The sequence below is a fragment of the Rutidosis leptorrhynchoides genome, chromosome 4 (assembly GCF_046630445.1).
Source record: "Rutidosis leptorrhynchoides isolate AG116_Rl617_1_P2 chromosome 4, CSIRO_AGI_Rlap_v1, whole genome shotgun sequence".
NCBI lineage: Eukaryota > Viridiplantae > Streptophyta > Magnoliopsida > Asterales > Asteraceae > Rutidosis > Rutidosis leptorrhynchoides.
In genome coordinates this window covers 363,799,046-363,819,564 of record NC_092336.1, presented here as the reverse complement: position 1 = coordinate 363,819,564, position 20,519 = coordinate 363,799,046, and the positions used below count along the sequence as shown (strand labels likewise).

General features: G+C 34.4%; 1 protein-coding gene across 1 annotated transcript; it reads right to left on the bottom strand.

The window, feature by feature from the left end:
• Nucleotides 1-298: 298 nt before the first annotated feature.
• Nucleotides 299-10,312, bottom strand: LOC139843828 (structural maintenance of chromosomes protein 5). The gene is made up of 28 exons (XM_071833986.1): nt 10,115-10,312; nt 9,383-9,560; nt 9,152-9,305; nt 8,605-8,678; nt 8,353-8,502; nt 8,163-8,267; nt 7,926-8,071; nt 7,443-7,554; nt 6,892-7,047; nt 6,545-6,811; nt 6,391-6,456; nt 5,993-6,121; nt 4,909-5,007; nt 4,655-4,820; nt 4,392-4,537; nt 4,241-4,304; nt 4,034-4,158; nt 3,859-3,936; nt 2,563-2,635; nt 2,223-2,443; nt 2,064-2,141; nt 1,528-1,627; nt 1,387-1,441; nt 1,252-1,300; nt 1,082-1,169; nt 930-1,002; nt 748-851; nt 299-653 (listed from the first exon to the last, which is right to left on the bottom strand). Exons 1-28 carry the CDS (start codon nt 10,150-10,152, stop codon nt 577-579), a joined length of 3,171 nt encoding a protein of 1,056 aa, XP_071690087.1. The 5' UTR covers nt 10,153-10,312; the 3' UTR covers nt 299-576.
• Nucleotides 10,313-20,519: the final 10,207 nt, after the last annotated feature.

The window sequence follows — 20,519 nt, the reverse complement described above, 5'->3', positions numbered from 1 at the left end:
AAATAATGATAACGTGTATATAATATATACAAGACAAACAAATCTAACGACTAATGCTAATTGCTGTTTGTGAAGAAATGAAACTAAAAAATAGAAACAAGATCATGTTTGTTTTTTCGCTGTGGTGAAAACCCTACCGGTGTGGATTCATGTTTGTCTTCTCAACCACCAGTTAATCGGTTATTATATCCGGTTTTCAAAACCAAAAAACTTCCTGCATATAGATTAAAGTATAAAAATGAAGAAACAGACATAAAAGTGAGACCATACCGGGTAAAACAAGCCATTAAAACCAAGAAACAGGAACGAAACCTGATGTTAATTCCACATCAAATGTATAAACAAAAAAGGCGTAATAACACAATAGTTACATGTGGCGCCTACTTCGGACCACATATATCCAAAAGTTACAAACTGTAACCAAAAGTTTGAAGGCTAATTACTCACTTCCGTTCTAATGAATCTAATATATACATTCACAGTTTCACACTGACGGATAAAAAAAAAAAATTATAAAAAACAAAAAACAGACTGAATTCATCCACTTCATAAACGGCTTCTAATTCCTCTAGACATTTATTCGACAGTTGTCATCAAATGGCTTTCTCCTACTAATCCCATAACAGAACCCCAACTCCCTCCAAATTTCCACACTGCAACAGAATTCGAAATTTGTAAGTGACAACATACAATATAATAATGTCATAATATTATTATTGCATTAATTAATTAAAGCGTATATGTAACCTTCTGAGGGTTGGTCAATCCATGGGCCGTTCATTACGGTCAGAATCGTACACGCCTCACCGTATTCCAAATCAGATAGCAGTTTTGGAGTAAGCAAAAAACACCTATATAAGCATAAGACTCATTAACAACTTTCAAGAATTCATCATGAAACGCGATAAGTTAACTGAAAGTATACTTACTGGGGTGTGTTGATTTGACTTGCAGCTCTCACTAACTGCTGGAACATCTTTCTCTCATTGATAGGGTCCATACCTAAATATGAAAGATATAGTTATTTTAGTGTAAGTCAAAATTACAACATCTCATCAACGCATCATATACAATTAAAAACCTTGGTTTATTTCATCAACAACCCTAAACGGGCAGTTTGTGAGGTCTTGCAGTGAAACAAGGTAAAGTATCGTTGAAACTGAACGCTCCTACACATGATTTAGAAAAACTGGTCATATATAACAGCAAAATATGCAAAATTCGATATAATTAATAAAAAGACATTGTTACCCCTCCGGACTGGTGGTGAGCACTAAGAACTTGAAGTTCTCCTTCTTGCCTGATTTTCATTGTGAAACAAAAAGTAATTTTAAACACGATAGTTCAGAAAAATCGACTCTGAAAAAAGTGTTGACTTGCAATTACCTAAACTTCACTTTAATAAGAATTCCATAGCTGTCAAAATCGTTTCCACGTTCATCTATAACCAGAAACACGAAACCTTGAATATATCAAAAAGAATAAGAAGGCATAATTGATAAATGAAAATTGTTATGTTAGACATACCCAATGAAACCTCTCCAGCGACAGCCATTTCTTGAAAATTCCGACTGAACGTCTCGTTTATTTGAGCAACTAGATTTCTTAGCGTCGGAAGCCATCTCCCCTGAAGCAGCAAAAATCATATAATGTTTAAAAATTTCCGTTCTTTTTAGAAATCCATAGATCAATATACCAGTAAAGTAGATAGTATTTGCAGCAATAAAATAAAGCAGGTCTAATAAATATAGATTAAAGGGTGGCAAATGATAGTTGGGTCAAAATGGGAAACCATTGTACCAATCTGGTTTACCCAACCCAGTTCCCTACAATAATGTGAAATTCTTACCAAGTAGTGTGCCACGAAGTTTTTAATTATAATCTTTTAAAGATACCAAATCTGGGACTAAAATGATTTAGGATGTTTTATGCTTCCGAAATACACTTTAAGAAACCTAGGACCGCTTTCCTTTTTAAGTACTTTTTATATATTTAATCTGTTAGAGATGATAACTCAGATTAACCCAAATTGCCACCTCTAAATTAAAGATAAACTTGTTAACCTTCAATGAATCCAATTCTTGTGAACGAGTAGCCAATTCTTTTTCATCTGATTCTAGTTTGGTAGAAAGCTCCTCTATCTGTCAAGGAAAAATCAACATAATAAAACAAAGTATAAATATGCTAAATATGACTATTAAAGAGGGAAAAAAAAAGTTTACTTTTCTCTGACGACGCTCATATTCTTCCAAAATGTTGTGGTTCAAGAAAAGAATAGAATTGGCTTGAGACGTAATATCTTGAATCGCAGCATTCAATTCCTCGATAGTAGTAGGCATCTGAAGAAACTCTTGTTCGAGAGTCGGAGTAATAACTGCAACTGATTCCGCAGCTCTTTTTGCGGCTGCCAATTGTTGTCGATGTTCCTCTGCTTCTTTTTTACCTAATTAAAAAAAGGGAAACTTTTAGATAGAACGTACACATCTGTTAATTCTGAACTTATCACCTTTAAAAACAAAATAAATAACAAAAAATAAAATGTGAGAGTGAGATGATACGTACAGTTTTCAAAATGTAAAGAAGCTTGCAACGCGAGCTTCTCTTGTTGCTTAATACTAGCTTCCATCTCTTTAATCTGACCAACAGATAACAACCAAGCATTAGATCATTACAACATTTCATAAAGATGTGTGAGTGTGACTACACGCAATGCTGAAAAAAATGATGTTAATTTAGACATGATTCAAAAGTATAATATATTAAGTGAAACACGTGGTTGGAGAAATACACAATGGACTTTCATGCAAGTACTTCTGCATATATGTACTCAAAATTTCATAACTATAGTATAGCCAGCAGTCAAACATAACTTCAGTATGAACTATGTGAATGGTATTGTTATTATCTAAAAGTGTGCTTCTGCACATTGTCGAATCCCTGTATCATGTGCTTATGGGTTCGGTTATTTGGGGTATAGCAGGGTACGTATCCTAAGCAGATTTGACCATAACCCCAAATTGTTAACAAAAACATAAAAAAGAATGAGGTTAAACAACGCACATTTTGTCCTTCTAACAACAAAAATACAAAACTCATAACTTAGAATCTTTTTATATTCAATTTGTGAAGTAATATGATCATAAATTGCTCAATATATCATGATAATTTTCTAATATATAAGTTCAATCAAGTTATCATGATCATTTGAGATTAGGTTTCAACAACTTTTTTATGACAATTTCATGAATTTGACCATATATTACATATGGTCAACTTTAATATGATAAGTTACCTTAATTAAAGAAAACCTTTTACAACGTTGTAGTACTATTCATACCCGATACTCTTAACCAAAATATAGTGTTGAAATAGCCAAAAGATAAAGAACACTACATTTTAGTAAACATGCATGTTTTATATATATTTCTTTTGTTCCTTTCTAAATAACAAAAAAAAACTATGTGGATATCATAGCAATCTTTTATACTTTTATTTTGTAAAAAACAAGAAAAACTAAGTAATATATAATTAATCAGAGAATCATAGATACTAATACTATCCTAACAAATCATAAAACTAACTTTTTAAATAAGTCTGCCATAAAAATTCAAGACAACATGAGTTATTATTTAAGTTAGTTTGGACTACTTAGAAATACATAGTAAAAGGAAAAGTGGGATAAGACATGTTGAATAGAAGATCCTAATCCCGTTTTAACAAATCAAGCCCATATTTTGACAATGTTCATTTCTAAATTGAATAATTGAGTAGCTAAATGATGAGTTTAACGTTGAAAGCTGTTAACTGTGAGGGATGTAATGTTATTGTAACAGCTATCATTTTAAATGGCTTACTTACCTTAATCTCAAGTTCAATGGAGCTCATGAACTTTTCAGCATAATTTCTTCTATAAGTAGTAGCTTGAGTGAGTAGATTCTGCACAACACTCGTGATTAGTAAGAAAGCCAAAATCTTTTTCACACTATGACGTGGCAGAAAATGCCGATTAGTCCAACATTTAAATCTAATCTACCTTAATCTCCAATACACATTTAAATCTCTGTATATTCAAGCTCTCAACATCTTCGATAAGCTTTGACATTGCAGTAGCCATATCGTCTTCCTTTTTCATTGAATTCAGTTTTTGCCTCTTTTGATCTACAGAAACATAATAATTTGGTAAAAGAATATAAGAATTTATTATAAAATTTGTGTGAAGATAAGAAATGGGGTTACTTACTAACACGGCTTTGTAGATCAGTAAGCTTTCTTTTCTCAAGGTGTGCTTCCTTAAGGATGATTTCCTGCATTAAAGAATTAGAAGATAGATATAATGCATATATATTATATATAAATATAATTCAAAGTGAATTGTAGTGATGTTAACATACTCGTTGTTTTTGAAGTTCAGCTTCTGCATCTTCCAACTCCTTTATCTCACTCTGAATTGACTTTAAACTTGCTTCAAGTACACTAATGGTCTCGTCCATCTCGTTCTTCTTTCTTCGAAGATCGTTTAATTCCTCACCATCAGAATCTGAAAAGATAAACACATTCTCTCAAATATGAGATAATTTTTTTTACTCAATAATGCAAAACATATGTAATGATCTTCTTTTATTTTAACATGTTTCACATATTGTGAAGAGCTTACTAGACAAGAGAAGTCGAGAGTCGTTCACGGACTGCATAGATGCAGAAACATGACCACCGTATCTGGATTTAGTCCAACGATAGTGATTATCAGGAGTCCAAAGATCCATTATTCCAAAATTGTGTGCCATTTCAGCATTTTCATCACTCTTTTTAGTCCCTATGTACTGGTTGAACGATTAAAACAACACACTTTCAGACTAAAGTTGCTAGATAAATATAAAAAGCATTTCCAGATTTCAAAAAAAAGCATACCGAAGATTCTAGACCAGCTTGACCAATTAAAACCTCCTTCACTGCATATGGAGCCTCAAATACTTGGTCAAGCCTTGTATATAGACCAATGGATGACATCTGCAGATTTTATCAATATGAAAATACATGTTCCCATCAACACTGTGTTTTAAAAGCGTAGTAATATATATATATATATATATATATGGTCATAATCAAGAGGGAAGCACTTTTTTGGGGGAAGGGGGAAGCAAATTTTTTTTTTTTCGTTTTTGAAAAAACTTTGTTCACGAACATTATAGATTAGATGAAAATATGAACATTTAAAAAAGACACTTTGTGATGAATGTCATTATTTTGGCGGGAAAACGCTCGAAGAAAAAAATAAAAACATTCAATGCATTGAATGTTTTGCTGCTGAGTTTATTTGCATCGTTTTGTTTTCATCTTGTGTGAAGTGTTTTTTTCGAATTTAGCCCGATTTAGAGTTTAGGGTTTAGGGTTTTCGGGTTTACTCCGTAAACCCTCAACCCAAAACCCTAAACCCTAAACCCTAAACTCTAAACCGTTCGTGTTAAAATATTCAATCTAAACCCTAATTTCTAAACCCTAAATCCTAATTTCTAAACCCAAAACCCTAATTTCTAAACCCTAATAGCTAAACCCTAATTTTTAACCCCCTAATTTCTAAACCCTTAAAAAAAAGTCAGAATCAAAACATTCAATGCATTGAATGTTTTCATTTTTTTCTTCGAGCGTTTTACCGCCAAAATAATAACATTCATCACATCACAAAGTGTCTTTTTTAAATGTTCATATTTTCATGTAATCTTGATGCCTAAAAAAAAAATTCGAAAAAAACGAAAAAAATTCTTCCCCCCACTTCCCACCAAAAAAGTGCTTCCCTCTTGATTATCTCTCTCTCTCTCTCTCTCTCTCTCTCTCTCTCTATATATATATATATATATATATATATATATATATATATGTGTGTGTGTGTGTGTGTGTGTGTGTATATAACTGTATATATAATACAGAAACACACACACATAAAAAAATTGGCAAACAAACAAACAAACAAACAAACGACAGTGACATGACATGCCTCCTGAGATATATGCAATGGCTCTGGGTTGCGACGTTCATCAGCCACATGATTTATAACTGCAACGTCAAATGACCTAAGGTTCTTGAACAAGTAGTCACGATCAGCAGCATCCTGAGTTATAAAAGCCTGCATATATATAATATATAATACGTAATCATAAATATATAAAAATATATAAATAATAAATGATTTGTGTTTAGCTTGATAATAAATGTTTGGTCGTGCTATTGTGTTAATGTTGTGAGCTTTGGTTAGGTTGTTGGTTTAGTTTAGCTCGATAGTTTGTATGTTGTACATTTAAGGAGGTTTCATCTTTTTGATGAACTTCCTTTTTGGTTATAAAAGTTTTATCGTTTTTTCGCCGAAAAAAAAAAAAAGTTGCAATTGTAAAGTACCTTCCAAATGTAACGTGGAACATGACTTTCCAAGTAAGCAGCATGAAGCTTATTTGAGATATTAACCTGAAACATCGTTAACACCAATCTGAAATAAATGCACAATACCTGTAAATTCATCAAATAGAATATTACGTACAACCGTTTAATGTACCTCAATTAACACAGGGCCATACACCTCCTTTCTTAATTCATGTCGGTGTGCTTGAACCCAGTTATAAGCATCATTTATTTTATCCGCTCCAGCATTTCTTAACGCCTGTAAACGTTTATTTTTTATATTATCCATTTCTCGTAACTTTTCTACAGTTTGCCTTGCTGACGATCGATTTCGATCAAGAAGCGTCTCTTTTTCTTTCTTTTGATCTCTTTTGTCTTTTGCAGACACTTCTAGTTCCAATATTGCAGCACCTAATTTTTCCTGCAAAACAAAAAAGCCTAATAATAACACGAGTTCTGAAATAGAAAAAAAAAAGTTGGGTTATAAGAAGTATGACTTACAACTTTTTCTTTAGGAGGTTTATAAGGTGGAAGATTTTGCAGCTGCAACTCAGTATCTGCGAGATCTTTTTCAGCTTTTGCAATTCTCTCCTGCCTTGAAGCTTCTTGCCTTTCCAAATCCTCCATTTCACTATACCTTCCTTTCACTTTGGCACACTAAACAGTACACACGACTTTAATATAAAATTTTTAATAGATAAATATATAACATATATTATATATACATATATACGCACATGTATAATAGGGAGATAGGTTCCAATTAAAACAGAACAAAGAAAAAAATGGTTAAAACACTTTCTTGACGTTCGATCAAAATATGTATACAAAAAGAGTACACATATATAAAATGGTGAAAACATGTGGACCTTCACAGTTAATTAAAGGGTGAAGCTTGATATTTTATGCCACAGCTTACAATATGCAATGAAACGTAAGAATAAAGTTTCACTACAAATATATGTGTGTCTGTATGTGTGTATTTCATTAATACATATATAAACACAAGAAATGATTTAAAAATGATAATACTAAACACTCAAATATCATACCAGCTGGGTTTCTTTCTCCTGCATTTGCTTATAGGACGTTTCAACTTTCTCTAAAAGGTCTCCAATTTTTTTGTATTTAGTGTCATGGTCCTTTTTTTCTTGCTTCCGCTTCCTATAAACACATTGTCACATATTATATGATCTAGCCCATAAATTATAAAAAAGAGAATAGCTAAAAAGAAACAACCCTTTGGTTCCAATTTAATTATTGGGTAACACACTTTACTGAAGTACAAAAAAGGTAAAAGCTTTCAACAAAAACCAATTATTATGAACTTCTAAGTTGAGGACAAAACCAGCATGGTCAAAGTTACTGACACATCAGCTCCATGTCATCGAGGTACTCGGTAGTTGGATACTATTACCTTGCGTGCAAATTTTTTTGAGTTCCATTGTTGTTTGAATTAGCATTTATATAAGTGATAATAATACCAATATGAAATGAACAACCTTTCTATGCATATTAAAAAAAACTAAACATACTCGATAGGGTCACTAATTTCTTTCAACAATTTAGCTGTTTCATCCAGCTTCTTTTTTGCATCCTTCTCCTGATCTTTAGCCTGAAGATACTCGGCCTTCTTCATGTCATATTTCAACCATGGCAATTTCTTCTTCATAGACTCAGCCTGTATGGACACAAATCTTCAATTGCCGCAAGCTAATTTCAAATTCAAATAGATTATCAAAATAAAAGATAAAGATAAGTTACCAACAAACCTTTGCTAATAGTTCATCCCGTTGACGTACACGCTCTACGTCTCGTTCTTGTTCAGCATTCAATGCCTTTAGCTGACCTAGAGTTTCCTTATTCTTCTGAACAGCCTGGAAAAAGTAAAAATGTGTAAACACATTTGAAACATCATGCAAATATCAATATTGACCATCAATAGCAAGTTTGTTAACATACCTGTTCAGATCTTTGCAATTCAGCACTTGTATCAACAAGAGAACGATGCAGGAAGGGAAGTCGAGGGTCACCTACAGCCTTCTCTGTTTCTTCTAGAAGTCTCACAGGAGATAACTTAGCAAATTCGCAAACCCTGTCTTGCGGTAAGAACTAAGCATTCCACACACAAATAAAAGAAAAAAAACAATTAAATTAAATCACACAAGATGTACGAGTCTGTAAAATGCAACTTTAAGAGCCTTAGGAGCTCACTTGAGTCAAATTATTGACTTGAATATTGAACTTTTGGATAATTTCAAGTATTTCTTTTTTGGATATTGCTCGGCCTGAAAAAGAAGAGTTTGGATAAGATGTCATGAAGAATTTATATATCTCATTAATATCATCAGTAATAGTGGCAACTAGATATCAGTGTTGAATATCAAAAAGACATGTGATAAAATCATATATCATGTGGGGATTTTACGCATCAAACACATGTTTAGGGATAGGAATTAGAACTTCACTCGTGGTCTCAATACCAACGAAAAGTTTGTTGTTGCAAATAATCATAATAGCTTGGACCCACGTGTGTGATTACATAAGCAATATTGCTTTCTTACAAATCAAGTCTTTTGAACAGTAACGACTTAGGAGGTTGTACAGACTATTTTCAGACATTGGCCAGCTTCCAACCCGTTCCGCTTCTAAAATAACTTGATTTGACTCATTTCACACATAAGATAAAACAGCTAATTTGATCCACTCATAAGTAGATAGACAACAGTTGTAACTTAGGAAGTACATAAAAACAACTTACCATTATATAGCCAATCAGACTTATTACGCACATCAATTTTACGCATTATAACAATCTTCTCATTTGGAGTTTCACCTCTCAAGGTAATTTTGGTATAACCAGACTCCTCTCCACGTTTCACAAATGCACCAACGGTTGCAGCCCTACCAAGAAGCTTCATAAAGCCAAAACATAACTCTTAGAAACAGTTCAAAAAAAGAAGAATACTTGTATAAAAGTAGGATATATTACCTGAGGTTCGCCACCCAAACCAATAGCAATTGCACAAACCAAAGAGCTTTTACCCGACCCATTTGGTCCAATCACAAGGTTCAAACGAGAGCCTGGTTTGCATACCAGATGATTAAACGTCATGAAGTTGCCAATCTCGATCTCCACGATATTCCCAGGCACATAATCATCTTCGCCCCTATCAATGGAACAGAAATTATAAAGTAAGATCAACAAAACATAAACACGATTATTTTGTTTACGCATGACTACAGAACCTTTATTATAATGATAAAAAACACATCAACCATCATAATTAGTCTCAAAACTTTTACAAAGAAGGAACTGAATAAAGTTCAATATCATATAAACTTGTTCAAGTCAATAAAATGAATAGAAATGATAACTTATATTTCTTTCACTCCTTTCAATTTTCAGCTGCATCTGACTGAGATACTCATGTTAATGTATGTCAAGACTTACATTATATTGATTTGATTTTGATTTTAATTATAAATCAGAAAGAAAAAAAAGAAAAAACCCTAAAACTTACTCCTAAGTTAGGGTAAAACATATATATATATCAAATTAAAGGTTCATAATGTTGCTAATATGTGTATATAACATTCATATCTGCATAATTACTGAAAGTGTTGAGCTTTACTATCTAATCGTTAGTATCATGATGTGCAGTTAAAACCTAAGAAATATGTATAATAAATATACGCAATTAGGGTTTTGAATCGGACTGACCTTGTGATTTTGGGGCGCTTAGGGCGTGGTTCGCCCATTACAGAGACTTTAAACAACAAAACTTTGGTGCGAAATCGATTGAGATAAAGCTAGGGTTTTGGTTGGTAGAACAAGACGATGCTGATGATGCCGCAAAGAGTGAAATTGGCGCCAAAGAGGAGAAACTTTATTGTCACAATGGGTCCCCCTCCTGCTTACTTAATCATTTACTCCGTATTTTTTATTTTTATATACGACTCCGTCAATGATACTAAACTATTTCATTTCCAAATTAATAATCCAATTTTCAAAAAATAAAATTAATAAGATAAAATTACTTTTCGCTCTCGACTTTACGTATAAAATAAAATAAAAAATAGATAAAAAATAAAAGGTAAAGGGTAGCGTAAGATAAAAAGTACATTATAAGGATGAGATTTTTTAAAATGTGTCTCTTTTGTCTGGAAACTATTAATATAAGACAGATGAAATATTATTTTTTATTTGTTATACTATTGTCGTTTATTATTTAATATTAGAGTGTTGTTATTCCAAATTATATATTGATAATTCTTATTTCGATAAAATATACGGAATCATTGTTGTGTGTCTTCATAGTTTTACTTATGATATGTCCGTGCATTAAGTTGAAGATAATCACTGTCCCTTCTCTTAGTTTTTAGTTGTGATATGCGCATGTTCATAGTTTTAAATTTTGATATCTTGGTGTTAATCGATGTCCCTCGGCTCCATCTCGTTGCCTTCCTTCGCCGATCCATCTTCTCATCAGGTTTGCTGCTTTATGCTCATCATTGCCACCTTCGACCACCGGCATATTGACGGTGGTCTAGTGGGTTCACCATTTTGTTCCTTTGCTCTATTATCCTCTCTTTTTTCTTTCTCCTTCATTTTTTCTCTTTTTTCCGTTTCCATTTTTTGTTGTGCTGAGCTCGCTGGCGATGTGAGTTTTTTTCAAGCGACCTAAACCTCTCCACTGTCATTCTCGCGGTGGGTTGGTTCAGGGAGTTGGATGCTCTCTGGGGTGTTGTGTCTATTCTGTTCCCGTTCCATTTGTTTATGCTCTAGATGTGGGGGTTGTCTCTTTTGCAGTACTAAACTTCTGGTGAGATAATTGTCGGAGTACCTTCAATTGTTGCGCTTGGTGATTTCACCACCTCGTTGGCCCGTTGTTAGTGGCCAACGACTTAAATGGTTGTGTGGAGACTTCTCAACCATTTGCTCTCCTTTTATCCTCGCCGTACTTGTTGTGGTTGTCGGAGGTCCACCATGTAGTTGGTAGTGGTCTCTGGTGGTAATTGGTCGTTTTGGTGATGGGTTGGTCTCCGTTGATCGATTGTTGGTGGCTTGTCGGTTAGTGATGGGGACGAGAGGAGGAGGCGGCTGATATCGGCTAAGGTCGTTTATTCATGTACCCATGATTCTATCCATAAGGTCGTTTAAACCCTTTTAGGTTATCGTTGGGAGTAGGGATATCCGTCTTAGCCAGAATCTTCAAAGCTTAAACTCTTAGTGACAAATCGATTAGGTTCATAGCCCAATTGATTGAGGTTAAGTGATCATTCTAGGAAGTTAAACTCTTCTAGCAACTCTCCATCAATATCATATTCTTCATACATATCCCATTTTATCTTTATAGTTTGAATTACCTTAGTTAGGTTTAATCTATCACCACTTGTCGCTAGGGTTAACTATTTAGACACTTATGTCCCACATTACTGAGCAAACATACAAAAATACGAACCTGAATTATACTTACCACTTACTCGTTAAAAGGAAGACAAGTAGGTGAAATATAGCTAGGAAAACCCAGCTAAATATAAATAATAAAACCATTACTCTCTTTTGGTAACTGATTCTGACGTTTTGCGACCTAACGACACCGCATAAATAAAACCATCCGTTTCGGCCATATCATAAGGAGAAGTAAGTTTTTGGCGCCGCTGCCGGGGATCGAATTTCCTATTTGTTAAGGTAATCGTTGATTCTGTCAAGGTATCTGAGATTTTTGAGTGGTGTCTAAGAAAGACAAACATACACGGACTTGGTTGTTGGATTTTTCGAAAGTCTCCAAATTATATTGGAACCAAAAGTATCCTGCCTCTTCGTTGTCGATATGGCCACTTATTTCAAAGATAAATTGATAAGAAACACACATGCTTAATAAGCAGAGAGTTTGTCGGTGTTGGATTTAAAGTCGCCATTATAGTAAACCCTTTATAAAACCACAAAAACAAAATATTAATTATGGTATTAATTTCTGTAGATTCCAGTTCAAACTTAATCGATTACGAAGAAAGTGCAAAAGGCAGTTGCTCTCCCACAACTTCAGAAAACCGGAGAAGTTTTCTTTTATAAAAATAAAAATGAAATGAGTCTAAACCCTGATGAATCTCATCAAGAACTAGTTCTTGATCCTTGTAGTCCAAGAAGCCGGATAACTTCGTCCGACTTAGAGATTTCATTGCTTTTAGATAAGTTTTACTCAAATAAACCAGGATCCGACCCTCTTCACGATCCAAAGGGGAGGCTCAGTCTTAATGAACTCCTCATTATGGAAGATGAAATACGGGAAGAATACCCAACTATTTTCAAATATCCAGACTTGTTTGAATATATTCCAAAAGAGAAACGACACATTGATAACTCAGATCCCCAGTTTACTGGAAATCTGTTAAATCCTAGCAGAAGGTTAGACGTCTATAGAGAATTCGTTAGGCACCTCTATTCCTCAAATTTTCCGTTTTTGAAATTTCAAATAAATCTATTAAAAGAGCTGCGAAATCAAGTTCGATCTCTTCACAAACTATTAAAGGAATATGGGGAAGATATTTTTGTTAAGTATCGGTATGCAGAAATCGACCTCAAATGTGATTTGGAGTCATTTTTCAGTTTTCTACCTCATATGATGATAAGGAGTTTTCTCAAATTCATATCAACCGTTATGTCGCCGCGATGATTTCTGAATTCGAATTTTGGATTGAAAACAAAAAACCTAAACCTATTTCAAAATATGGAGATCGAGATTTCTTCTACTTTGATCCAGCGTCATTCCTCATCAAAAGATTAATCGAAGTTTTTCCGAATTCAACCGAGGAAAGAATATATCAGAATTTTTTCACAAAAAGAAAGAAAATATATTATGAACTCGTGCAAATCCTCACTACGTCAAAAATTCCATTTACAACTTCTCAAAGAAAGGTCATTCGAGAAATATCTGAAAACTTTAAATTTACTATCAGTGATCCCGACTCCGCGGAAGATCTTTTATTTCAAGACACAGTGTTAAAACTTCTTTTTGAACTTAATTATCGGAATACTGGACCAAGGGATGGAATTTCAAACACTAAGAAAGTTAGAAGGACTTTGGTTAAATTTATGGAATGTGTGTCTTTTGTCTGGAAACTATTAATATAAGACAGATGAAATACTATTTTTTATTTGTTATACTATTGTCGTTTATTATTTAATATTAGAGTGTTGTTATTCCAAATTATATATTGATAATTCTTATTTCGATAAAATATACGGAATCATTGTTGTGTGTCTTCATAGTTTTACTTATGATATGTCTGTGCATTAAGTTGAAGATAATCATTGTCCCTTCTCTTAGTTTTTAGTTGTGATATGCGCATGTTCATAGTTTTAAATTTTGATATCTTGGTGTTAATCGATGTCCCTCGGCTCCATCTCGTTGCCTTCCTTCGCCGATCCATCTTCTCATCAGGTTTGCTGCTTTATGCTCATCATTGCCACCTTCGACCACCAGCATATTGAAGGTGGTCTAGTGGGTTCACCATTTTGTTCCTTTGCTCTATTATCCTCTCTTTTTTCTTTCTCCTTCATTTTTTCTCTTTTTTCCGTTTCCATTTTTTGCTGTGCTGAGCTCGCTGGCGATGTGAGTTTTTTCAAGCGACCTAAACCTCTCCACTGTCATTCTCGCGGTGGGTTGGTTCAGGGAGTTGGATGCTCTCTGGGGTGTTGTGTCTATTCTGTTCCCATTCCATTTGTTTATGCTCTAGATGTGGGGGCTGTCTCTTTTGCAGTACTAAACTTCTGGTGAGATAATTGTCAGAGTACCTTCAACTGTTGCGCTTGGTGATTTCACCACCTCGTTGGCCCGTTGTTAGTGGCCAATGACTTAAATGGTTGTGTGGAGACTTCTCAACCATTTGCTCTCCTTTTATACTCGTCGTACTTGTTGTGGTTGTCGGAGGTCCACCACGTAGTTGGTAGTGGTCTCTGGTGGTAATTGGTCGTTTTGGTGATGGGTTGGTCTCCGTTGATCGATTGTTGGTGGCTTGTCGGTTAGTGATGGGGACGAGAGGAGGAGGCGGCTGATATCGGCTAAGGTCGTTTATTCATGTACCCATGATTCTATCCATAAGGTCGTTTAAACCCTTTTAGGTTATCGTTGGGAGTAGGGATATCCATCTTAGCCAGAATCTTCAAAGCTTAAACTCTTAGTGACAAATCGATTAGGTTCATAGCCCAATTGATTGAGGTTAAGTGATCATTCTAGGAAGTTAAACTCTTCTAGCAACTCTCCATCAATATCATATTCTTCATACCTATCCCTTTTTATCTTTATAGTTTGAATTACCTTAGTTAGGTTTAATCTATCACCACTTGTCGCTAGGGTTAACTATTTAGACACTTATGTCCCACATTACTGAGCAAACATACAAAAATACGAACCTGAATTATACTTACCACTTACTCGTTAAAAGGAAGACAAGTAGGTGAAATATAGCTAGGAAAACCCAGCTAAATATAAATAATAAAACCATTACTCTCTTTTGGTAACTGATTCTGACGTTTTGCGACCTAACGACACCGCATAAATAAAACCGTCCGTTTCGGCCATATCATAAGGAGAAGTAAGTTTTTGGCGCCGCTGCCGGGGATCGAATTTCCTATTTGTTAAGGTAATCGTTGATTCTGTCAAGGTATCTGAGATTTTTGAGTGGTATCTAAGAAAGACAAACATACACGGACTTGGTTGTTGGATTTTTCGAAAGTCTCCAAATTATATTGGAACCAAAAGGATCCTGCCTCTCCGTTGTCGATATGGCCACTTATTTCAAAGATAAATTGATAAGAAACACACATGCTTAATAAGAAGAGAGTTTGTCGGTGTTGGATTTAAAGTCGTCATTATAGTAAACCGTTTATAAAACCACAAAAACAAAATATTAATTATGGTATTAATTTATGTAGATTCCAGTTCAAACTTAATCGATTACGAAGAAAGTGCGAAAGGCAGTTGCTCTCCCACAACTTCGGAAAACCGGAGAAGTTTTCTTTTATAAAAATAAAAATGAAATGAGTCTAAACCCTGATGAATCTCATCAAGAACTAGTTCTTGATCCTTGTAGTCCAAGAAGCCGGATAACTTCGTCCGACTTAGAGATTTCATTGCTTTTAGATAAGTTTTACTCAAATAAACCAGGATCCGACCCTCTTCACGATCCAAAGGGGAGGCTCAGTCTTAATGAACTCCTCATTATGGAAGATGAAATACGGGAAGAATACCCAACTATTTTCAAATATCCAGACTTGTTTGAATATATTCCAAAAGAGAAACGACACATTGATAACTCAGATCCCCAGTTTACTGGAAATCTGTTAAATCCTAGCAAAAGGTTAGACGTCTATAGAGAATTCGTTAGGCACCTCTATTCCTCAAATTTTCCGTTTTTGAAATTTCAAATAAATCTATTAAAAGAGCTGCGAAATCAAGTTCGATCTCTTCACAAACTATTAAAGGAATATGGGGAAGATATTTTTGTTAAGTATCGGGATGCAGAAATCGACCTCAAATGTGATTTGGAGTCATTTTTCAGTTTTCTACCTCATATGATGATAAGGAGTTTTCCCAAATTCATATCAACCGTTATGTCGCCGCGATGATTTCTGAATTCGAATTTTGGATTGAAAACAAAAAACCTAAACCTATTTCAAAATATGGAGATCGAGATTTCTTCTACTTTGATCCAGCGTCATTCCTCATCAAAAGATTAATCGAAGTTTTTCCGAATTCAACCGAGGAAAGAATATATCAGAATTTTTTCGCAAAAAGAAAGAAAACATATTATGAACTCGTGCAAATCCTCACTACGTCAAAAATTCCATTTACAACTTCTCAAAGAAAGGTCATTCGAGAAATATCTGAAAACTTTAAATTTACTATCAGTGATCCCGACTCCGCGGAAGATCTTTTATTTCAAGACACAGTGTTAAAACTTCTTTTTGTACTTAATTATCGGAATACTGGACCAAGGGATGTAATTTCAAACACTAAGAAAGTTAGAAGGACTTTGGTTAAATTTATAGAATGTGTGTCTTTTATCTGGAAACTATTAATATAAGACAGATGAAATACTATTTTTTATTTGTTATACTATTGTCGTTTATTATTTAATATTAGAGTGTTGTTATTCCAAATTATATATTGATAATTCTTATTTCGATAAAATATACGGAATCATTGTTGTGTGTCTTCATAGTTTTACTTATGATATGTCCGTGCATTAAGTTGAAGATAATCACTGTCCCTTCTCTTAGTTTTTAGTTGTGATATGCGCATGTTCATAGTTTTAAATTTTGATATCTTTGTGTTAATCGATGTCCCCCGGCTCCATCTCGTTGCCTTCCTTCGCCGATCCATCTTCTCATCAGGTTTGCTGCTTTATGCTCATCATTGCCACCTTCGACCACCGGCATATTGACGGTGGTCTAGTGGGTTCACCATTTTGTTCCTTTGCTCTATTATCCTCTCTTTTTTCTTTCTCCTTCATTTTTTCTCTTTTTTCCGTTTCCATTTTTTGTTGTGCTGAGCTCGCTGGCGATGTGAGTTTTTTTCAAGCGACCTAAACCTCTCCACTGTCATTCTCGCGGTGGGTTGGTTCAGGGAGTTGGATGCTCTCTGGGGTGTTGTGTCTATTCTGTTCCCGTTCCATTTGTTTATGCTCTAGATGTGGGGGCTGTCTCTTTTGCAGTACTAAACTTCTGGTGAGATAATTGTCGGAGTACCTTCAATTGTTGCGCTTGGTGATTTCACCACCTCGTTGGCCCGTTGTTAGTGGCCAACGACTTAAATGGTTGTGTGGAGACTTCTCAACCATTTGCTCTCCTTTTATCCTCGTCGTACTTGTTGTGGTTGTCGGAGGTCCACCACGTAGTTGGTAGTGGTCTCTGGTGGTAATTGGTCGTTTTGGTGATGGGTTGGTCTCCGTTGATCGATTGTTGGTGGCTTGTCGGTTAGTGATGGGGACGAGAGGAGGAGGCGGCTGATATCGGCTAAGGTCGTTTATTCATGTACCCATGATTCTATCCATAAGGTCGTTTAAACCCTTTTAGGTTATCGTTGGGAGTAGGGATATCCGTCTTAGCCAGAATCTTCAAAGCTTAAACTCTTAGTGACAAATCGATTAGGTTCATAGCCCAATTGATTGAGGTTAAGTGATCATTCTAGGAAGTTAAACTCTTCTAGCAACTCTCCATCAATATCATATTCTTCATACCTATCCCTTTTTATCTTTATAGTTTGAATTACCTTAGTTAGGTTTAATCTATCACCACTTGTCGCTAGGGTTAACTATTTAGACACTTATGTCCCACATTACTGAGCAAACATACAAAAATACGAACCTGAATTATACTTACCACTTACTCGTTAAAAGGAAGACAAGTAGGTGAAATATAGCTAGGAAAACCCAGCTAAATATAAATAATAAAACCATTACTCTCTTTTGGTAACTGATTCTGACGTTTTGCGACCTAACGACACCGCATAAATAAAACCGTCCGTTTCGGCCATATCATAAGGAGAAGTAAGTTTTTGGCGCCGCTGCCGGGGATCGAATTTCCTATTTGTTAAGGTAATCGTTGATTCTGTCAAGGTATCTGAGATTTTTGAGTGGTATCTAAGAAAGACAAACATACACGGACTTGGTTGTTGGATTTTTCGAAAGTCTCCAAATTATATTGGAACCAAAAGGATCCTGCCTCTCCGTTGTCGATATGGCCACTTATTTCAAAGATAAATTGATAAGAAACACACATGCTTAATAAGCAGAGAGTTTGTCGGTGTTGGATTTAAAGTCGCCATTATAGTAAACCCTTTATAAAACCACAAAAACAAAATATTAATTATGGTATTAATTTCTGTAGATTCCAGTTCAAACTTAATCGATTACGAAGAAAGTGCGAAAGGCAGTTGCTCTCCCACAATTTCGGAAAACCGGAGAAGTTTTCTTTTATAAAAATAAAAATGAAATGAGTCTAAACCCTGATGAATCTCATTAAGAACTAGTTCTTGATCCTTGTAGTCCAAGAAGCCGTATAACTTCGTCCGACTTAGAGATTTCATTGCTTTTATATAAGTTTTACTCAAATAAACCAGGATCCGACCCTCTTCACGATCCAAAGGGGAGGCTCAGTCTTAATGAACTCCTCATTATGGAAGATGAAATACGGGAAGAATACCCAACTATTTTCAAATATCCAGACTTATTTGAATATATTCCAAAAGAGAAACGACACATTGATAACTCAGATCCCCAGTTTACTGGAAATCTGTTAAATCCTAGCAGAAGGTTAGACGTCTATAGAGAATTCGTTAGGCACCTCTATTCCTCAAATTTTCCGTTTTCGAAATTTCAAATAAATCTATTAAAAGAGCTGCGAAATCAAGTTCGATCTCTTCACAAACTATTAAAGGAATATGGGGAAGATATTTTTGTTAAGTATCGGGATGCAGAAATCGACCTCAAATGTGATTTGGAGTCATTTTTCAGTTTTCTACCTCATATGATGATAAGGAGTTTTCTCAAATTCATATCAACCGTTATGTCGCAGCGATGATTTCTGAATTCGAATTTTGGATTGAAAACAAAAAACCTAAACCTATTTCAAAATATGGAGATCGAGATTTCTTCTACTTTGATCCAGCGTCATTCCTCATCAAAAGATTAATCGAAGTTTTTCCGAATTCAACCGAGGAAAGAATATATCAGAATTTTTTCGCAAAAAGAAAGAAAATATATTATGAACTCGTGCAAATCCTCACTACGTCAAAAATTCCATTTACAACTTCTCAAAGAAAGGTCATTCGAGAAATATCTGAAAACTTTAAATTTACTATCAGTGATCCCGACTCCGCGGAAGATCTTTTATTTCAAGACACAGTGTTAAAACTTCTTTTTGAACTTAATTATCGGAATACTGGACCAAGGGATGGAATTTCAAACACTAAGAAAGTTAGAAGGACTTTGGTTTAATTTATGGACGGAATCGGGGATTTACAAAAGCGTGAGCGCAAAATGCTAAGTAATTTTGAAATATTCTCAGTATACTCCACTGATTTACTCCGGATGGTCAAAGAAACTTTAAACTTATCTTTCTTTCCGCGTCATGTATGGAAATTAATTGTGGAACCGAAGCAAAAAGAACTTAGTTGTGTGATTTGTGTTATTACTAAAATAAGAATTTTTATTTTACCATGTCCGTTTTCTTTTTCTTTCAAATTTTAGTTTAATTCATAAAAGTAACCGGATTAAAATCCGAAGCAAAATTTTATAAATCTTTTATTAATTTAGTGATAAAATTTAAAAATTAAAATTTTAAAATATAAAAAAATCGTGAGTCGGACCGGGAAAATAGCCCCGTGAGCCACACGGGCCCATTTTTCTTTTTCTTTTTCTTCTCCTTCTTTTCTTTCTTTCGTTCTTCTTCTTCTTCTTCTTCTTCTTCTTCTTCTTCTTCTTCCTCCTCTCCTCCTTTCCCTTCGGCCGACACCATCACACACATACACACTCACCATTTCTCAACCAAATTCAACGATTCAAAGCTCAAATGCGAGTCTCTCGTGCCTTCTAAACTCATTTCCGCTGTCAATTTCGCGAGTAAGGTACATTTTCATAATTAAAAATCGAATTTTTGCTTAGGGTTAAATTTTTAACTTACGAAAAAAATTGTGTTTTATACTTGATTTTGATTCCTTGCATGCTTAGTTGGACAATGTGATTGTTGTGTGCTAGTTTTTAGGTTCGATTGAGGCATTTTGGTTCACTTTTGGTATAAGATTCGTGAATTTGTGTTCTAGGATAAAAATTGGTGAAATTTTTGGAATTGTGATGTTTTGCTAGCTCATATAGGCTTAGTGATTCACTTAAAACACTTAGGAATAAGTTTTGGAACAATTTAGGATCATTTGATTGAAAGTTGCAATTTTAATAAAAATGTACAAAATTAGGCTTACGATTTTTCCTAATGTTAAAACGTTTTTAAAACTTAGGATGACTTGAAAACTAGTTAAAATTAAGATATCATTGACTTAAGAATAAAATTGGAACATAGTCTTTGATTTTTCTTATTATGTACGTTCTGGTTAAAATGAATATTT

Bases quoted from the DNA above. Each gene is read 5' to 3' on its own strand.
- LOC139843828 (XM_071833986.1), bottom strand. From the start codon at position 10,152: ATGGGCGAACCACGCCCTAAGCGCCCCAAAATCACAAG. The intron at 4,538-4,654 runs GTAAGCTCTTCA...TTATCTTTTCAG, and splicing joins CTCTCGACTTCTCTTGTCTA to ATTCTGATGGTGAGGAATTA. The intron at 852-929 runs GTAAGTATACTT...ATGCTTATATAG, and splicing joins AGTCAAATCAACACACCCCA to GTGTTTTTTGCTTACTCCAA.